This window comes from Sinocyclocheilus rhinocerous, unplaced genomic scaffold, assembly GCF_001515625.1.
Source record: "Sinocyclocheilus rhinocerous isolate Xijiao unplaced genomic scaffold, SAMN03320098_v1.1 scaffold50, whole genome shotgun sequence".
Lineage (NCBI taxonomy): Eukaryota > Metazoa > Chordata > Actinopteri > Cypriniformes > Cyprinidae > Sinocyclocheilus > Sinocyclocheilus rhinocerous.
Window position 1 is genome coordinate 344,031 of NW_015641057.1, and position 6,935 is coordinate 350,965.

Sequence of the window (6,935 nt, forward strand, 5' to 3'; positions counted from 1 at the left end):
GTGAATGGGAATCACGGCTTTGAGAGTCAAAAAAACATACACAAACAAAACCAAATTAATCCCTGCGGCACGTGACGGTACATTGATGTGTAAAGACACGAAACGATCGGTCTGTGCAAGAAACTGAACAGTATTTATATAGTTTTTTTACCTCTGATGCACTGCAATGTCTGAACTGTCCTTAGCGCGTCCTGAGGTCGTCGTGTGACGCGTCTTCTTCTTCTTCTTCTTGCTTTAAGGCGGATCGCAGACTTATAAGTGCATTACCGCCACCTACCTCTCAAATGGACCAGGTAGAATTAAGGGAACTAAAATATGGTAATGCAGAATAAGGCATTAACATGTGTTTAATAAGTACTAATAAACAGACAATATGCTAGTAATATGAATGCTAATAAACAACTAGCTAATAGTGAGAATTAGTCCCTAAAATAAAGTGTTACCGCAAACAATTGTTTTCATAATCATGTTTGTCTTGCTTTCCAGTAAAATATACTCTTGAAATTAGATAAAAGTACTTATTTTTAAATATATTTGCTGCTTATTAATAGTTAGTAAGGTAGTTGTTAAGTTTAGGTATGGGGTAGGATTAAGGGATATAAAAATATGGTCATACTAATAAACAGCCAGTATGCTAGTAATATGCATGCTATTAAGCAACTAGTTAATAGTAAGAATTTGTCCCTAAACTAAAGTGTTGCCGAATATTATTAGTAAATGTCTTTAAGTTTTGTCTGTTTCTCACACAAAACTATTAATTAAAAACTAAATATAGTGCTCAAATCGTATAAACCAGCTTTTTGAATGTAAATTTTGCGGCAAACTGTTCAAAGTAAAAGTAAAGTAAAATACTTTTGTTAGGAAAATGGCTGCATTTTTTTTATTATTATAAAGAGGTTTTTTTTTTTTTTTTTTTCAGACTAACAAAGGAGATGCCCTGGCCAACCGGGTCCAAAACACTCTTGGAAATTATGATGAAATGAAGGAGCTCCTGACTAGCCATTCCAACCAGAGTCACCTTGTGGGCATCCCTAAGAACTCTGTTCCCCAGACTCCAGTGGAGAAAACCGACCAGCCAGGCTTTTTCCCTGAGGCTCAACGGAGCCGAACTGCTCCCTCCCAACCTGGAAGTCACAGCACCTCCATGCCCCCACCCCTTGCCAACACCATGCCGGGCTCTAGCGTTGTACATGGACATCAATGCAAAAAGTCTCGCTCTTCAGACTGGTCCCGAGGGGGTCACGGTTCAAGTGGCGCCCAGACCGCTCAAGCGGTCAGCCGGGGGAAGCACTCCAGTCATGAGCAGACCTCTAGTAGACATGATCAGGACCAAGAGGACTCGAGTCCCAATCCTAGCGGACCTACAACTTCGTCACACTCCAACAGGAAGCAGGCCCAGTCTGGCAAAGGAGCAGCGACAGCTGAGCTTGGCCTTGGAAAGTCTCCTACCGAGCAGGACTTGTGCTCCCATGGCTCGAACTCGCCAGTGGCCTCTACGTCCCTGCTCCCTAGTGGCCTCTTGACGCCAACTTTCCCCCAAGGCCTCCACTGCAAGCCCAGCAGCGCTGTGCAGCAGAAACCCACTGCCTACGTCAGGCCCATGGACGGCCAAGACCAGGTCCCAAATGATTCCCCAGAGCTCAAACCCCCTGTGGAGCTGGTGGAAGGGTACAACAGTGTGCCATTCGGAGGTCTGCTGGATACCAAAAGCAGCACGGCTGGGACCAAGGGCAAAATTCCTAAGCTGACACTGCCACAATCTGAAGAGGTGAGTGTGACCGTTTTTCGTCTTAGTCAAAGGGCAGGCTTCCTGCAGATGTTGTAAACATTTGCTCTCGTTTGGATGCAGCGGTAGTTGGACAGGAACAGTTTGCAGATAGGCTTGGCTCTGTTGACTTTCCCCTGGCTAGGTCTGTTTTGCATTGAAACCTGGCAGAACGAGGGGTTGACATAATGGAGTGCTTCATTAATAATCAGCTAATGAACGTCAGGCTTTCCTGTGAACCTACCTACTCTGCAATGAACTCTTCTTGTTGGCATGTTTAAAGATCACTTTTTTGTAGCTTGAATGGAGGGAAATTCTGACCTCAGCGATTTGCCGTGTTCAGGTTGCTGAAGTAAGTTGATATTGGCTTTCCTTTGAGAGGAGAAGGAATTCTAGAGTTAAAACTGTTCCGAAGATCTGTGTGATTGAACGAAGTAGAACAACATGGGTCAATTTTATAATTATATTTCCCAGTTATATCCAATGCTTTGAAATGTTGACATTTCAGAATCAGAACAATACTTTTGAGGGGAATAATGCACCTCTTGCTTTAGTCATTGTAGGTGTTTTCCCAAACATGCCCCAATTGTATGGTATAAGGGTTGAAGAATGATCAAACTTGTCATCATTGCCTAGACTTTTTTTTGGGGGGGGGGCTATAATTTCTGTGCATAGATGTATAATTACAATGAACAAATGGCTTTCTTTTTTGTAACTTTTGCTATACTTTTTTCTCTTCAGTAAATACTGTTTCTAGAAATGTTGAGTCGTCTTCTTTAATGCCGTTGTGAGCTGCAGATGTATCTTTCTCTAGGATATAATAGTTCTTCACAGAGAAAGGAAGTGTGAATGTTTTTTATTTTTTATGGCTTTTATTTTAATGCCAAATAATTATTTTCTTAGTTCCTAGTCCCTGTAAAAGGTTGCCAACTAGATATGATCTGTTTTCAGTTAGATGACTATTTCACCTTTACCCTGGGTAGCATCTCAAGAGTCATGTTCATAAAACACCTCGGAAGACCCTCCATGTCTTGAACATGTAGACACATACGCATTTCTTCACAATGCACGGGCCCATATGTTCTGAATTAACCCTCCGCAGGTTAAGACACGGGAGCTTTATCACCGGCAATGTTAACTTCTTCCCTTCTGTGAGGTTGACACTTAGAGTGGAGTTCAGTTGACCTCTCTCGGGTCGTGATACATGAGCCACGCTGAAGCCATTTACAGGCTATCCAGTGCCATCACTTCCTCTGAATGGCTGCCAGCGGGGGGATTTGATCCCACGGCATTCTGTAGAGAGAAATGACTGCAGTTGAAGGCTCAGCATGGCCCTTTAGGACAGGGAATACCATAATTTAGGATTTAGCCAATAGGTGGTCTTAGATTAAAGATAATAGATTGTGCCGGGCTAATAGTTCTGTTATTATGCTTCAGGCTCAAGTTTGGCTCTATAAAAACCCAGCAGCAACTAATGAATTCCTTCACTTTGAGTTGGTATCTTGTGAGACATAATTTTCCTGTATTTTCAGCACCGGGGTTTGAAAAATAGCCTTGTATCGATGCCTTGAGCTTGTTTGAGCAGTAGGTTGAAATTCATATCGCTCTTACATGCGGGCTTAATCCACATAAAGCAAACAAACCAAATAAAATAAGGTGCGGTAAACAAGAGTGGCATATGATTGAACAGGTTGACTCGCTGCTATCCAAGCATGGTGAGGCAGCCAGCTGTTCTTCTTTTTTGTTCTATGGGGAACTCAACGGCCATCGGGCTGCAAATTGCACTATTGCCCATCTTGAAGCATATGGTGTGTTCGCGCCGTACAGTTAAGCATGTGGCAAGAGTGAAAACCTAGGGAATTTTAATTGCTCTGAGAGTGCCCTCATACCGGTCAGCTTGCAGGAAAATGGAGATGGATGTTGTTATTGCAAAGAGGGGCAGGCATAGAGAGAGAAGACCCCCCGTAGGGTGGGCCCCAGCTGGGCCTACGTCATCTTTCCCTACCCCTCCTTGTGACAGATGAGTCACTGCCTGAAAGTGAAAAGAGAGAGATGCAACCGGAACAAAAAAAATAAATAAATGGAGAAAAAGCAGAGAGTTACGAAAACAGGGCTAGTAGGATTGAAATAGAATGCAAGATTAGAATAGAATAGAATGCGCGCAGAGACGCTCTTATAAGATGGCTCTCGGGAGAAAAGACAACATCTTCAAGGACATTGATTAGATTTTTTTTTTCCACCCTGCCTTGCATAGCTTTAGTTTGTTAAAAGGAGTGGATTCTGTAGAAGCGGCTCTCGTGGGATTCACCTGTACTCTGTTGTGCTTGCTACTTATTATTCTGCAGCTCTTCAGGCTTATTTATCCAGGTTCGCTCTGGCTGAGGTGTTGAATTGTGTGAAAGCCTTTTCTGATTGTATGTCCTCCCAGGTTTTCTTTGTTGTCACATGAGCGGATGTTATTTTATTGTGCTCAAAAATTGGCAGAATGCTCTTTGGTTGCTTAAATCTTTTTTTGAAATAGGACATATTGTCAGTGGTAATGGTGCGACTCACGTACAAATCTTTCTAAGCTGGTTCTTTGTGATGATTCAAACAAAACAAAACTGTGAAGAGGATGACATATTGGAAGCAAAATAATGCAACATTTGAGAGTTAATGCATCGCATATTTAAAACTGTAGTCATACAAAAAGCAGCATTCAACAACATATTTACTTCACTAAAAACAAATTAAATTAATAAATTAATCATTTGTTTTTATCTAGTTCATATCTGAACATACCAATTTGCTGAACTGCATCAGACTTTTCAGTACTAATTGTCAATAACAGTTTCAAAGTTTATGAATGCAAACTAATCTTTCAGTTGAAGTAACATGAGGAATCTGTATTATTAAGAATGAAAATAGAGTCAATTCTGACTCCATGTTTCCTTAAATGCACAGTTTTATTTGAAAACAGTGATTAAAAACTGTATTTAAATATTTAATTCACTGAAAAAAATAAAAATAAAAAAAGATAATAAAACATTGATTCAGGACTCAGGATGAATTTTTATCAAATTAATTGAAACAAATCATTAGTCAGTACACTAAAATGAATCAGACTTCTCAGCATTAATTGTCAGACTCTTAATAACTGGCTTAATTGTATTATCTTCAGACTGCCATGCTGAAAGAGTAACTCCTAAAACTGCCATCCTTTGGCTTGAAAAGCAGAAGCTTGTTCCCCTTGATAGGCATGAAATGTTCCCTTGCACCACCCCACCACAAAATACTTTGACAGGTTGAGCGCTCAGCAGAGTGACAAGACTGTGCTAAATGGCTTTGGAAGCATTCTGTTATCACCTGGTGTATTGATTAGTGTCTAGCGTTGTGCTGCTTGCTGTGAAGGAGCAGCTTCTTTTTTTGGGGGGGCGGGGGGTCGGTGTATGAGACATCGACAGACAGATACGACTATTGATCCATCTAAAAACAGTTATTGCACCCAGTATTACCCAGTCTTTATGTGACTAATAGCTTTATCACTAGCTCCTTGAAGCGCAGATTTGACAAGACAATAATACCGGTGAAGATATTCTCCCGCTGCATGCTGGGCTATATAAAATGATGCTTCATACATGCTGAGAGAGCATGCTAATATTTTTGTTGGTCTGTTTGTTATTTGTATTCAGTCATTTCAATGTATTTTATTATATTTTATATAAGATATTACAGTGACAGTTAATTATATCTTGTAATAAACTAAATTACTGTAATTACTTTGACATAGAATTACACACAGATAATACCAGCTGTCATGTCAACTCATTTTGAATTTTGTGATATCCAGTGGTTTCTGTGGTGTTTTTTGGCCTGGGTGACACCGAGAATCATCTTCTTTTCAAAAGTATTCCTGGCCTGTTATATGACTATATATAGCAGTACCTGAAAGCAATCTCAGTGGGCAGCAGAGGTGAATCATGTCATGGCGTTGAGGGCTGGAGTCTGGGCCGGGAGTCTGGCAGAGGAGTTCTCATCAAGCCACAGTCTCCCTCCTGATTGCTCTTTGTGATCAGATATAATGGAGAAGCCGACATCTGCTGCATATCAATGCGGTCCCTGTGTTTTCCCAGCCTTGTTGATCCCAGATCAGAGCAGAGTGATTGCACGATCACAGTAAGATCACAGGAAAATCTCAGCTGTTGATAATGTAGCTTTGTACATTAGCATTTAGTTTCCAAATCCTCATTGGCTTCTGTAAACCTTTGAAGTTAAAGGTGAGGTTTCAGTAAACTGCATAATAACTGTTTCCACGCAAGTTTCCAGAGCTGCTCATCTGCCATTGGCAGGGGTGTGAAGTAACGAATTACAAATACTCACGTTACAGTAATTAAGTAGTTTTTATCAGTAATTGTACTTTTTTGAGTAGTTTAAAAATTGTGTACTTTTACTTTTACTTGAGTGCATTTTAAGTGATGTATCGGTACTTTTACTCCACTATTTTCCTCCGTTTGTGGTCGTTACATGCTTATTTTAATTTAATTTTTATCCATCAACGTGATTGGATAGAGAGTAATAGGTCTCGTGACTTTCGTCAAATCAGATTGTGTATATACAATTTTAACCGCCAACTGTTTGTCATGGCTGCTGGAAGCGCATTCTTCAAGCATCAATTCAGTCGCATCTTCCTCTAACTTAATATGTTAAGGTAAATTTCGGATTTCTGCTTACTTAATGATTTGTATATATGCTTGACTATGTACACGGCCTGAAATTTGGTGTGAGGTTGCGGGTATTGCATACAGTGTATAAGTGCCACGTTCGGTAAATTCCCACTCACTTATGAGACGCGCGATCTGCGCTGCCTCGTCTCTCTCTCGCGTGTGTTCTGCAGCAGTCACTTGGATAAGCTGTTGTTGCTTGTGGAACTTGTTGACGATTGTGTATATACAATTTTAACCGCCAACTGTTTGTCATGGCTGCTGGAAGCGCATTCTTCAAGCATCAATTCAGTCGCATCTTCCTCTAACTTGATATGTTAAATAAGTGCCACGTTCGGTAAATTCCCACTCACTTATGAGACGCGCAATGTGCGCTGCCTCGTCTCTCTCTCCGCGTGCGTTCTGTAGCAGTCACTTGGATAAGTCGTTGTTGCTTGTGGAACTTGTTGACTTTTGATGAGTTTGAGCGC

General features: G+C 40.9%; 1 protein-coding gene across 1 annotated transcript in view; it reads left to right on the forward strand.

The window, feature by feature from the left end:
* Positions 1 to 6,935, forward strand: part of LOC107754505 (AF4/FMR2 family member 2-like) — a 259,399-nt gene that overhangs the window by 87,593 nt on the left and 164,871 nt on the right. The window contains exon 3 of the mRNA XM_016570984.1: positions 920 to 1,768. Coding sequence (XP_016426470.1) covers positions 920 to 1,768 — 849 coding nt within the window. The remainder of the gene's footprint in view (positions 1 to 919; positions 1,769 to 6,935) is intronic.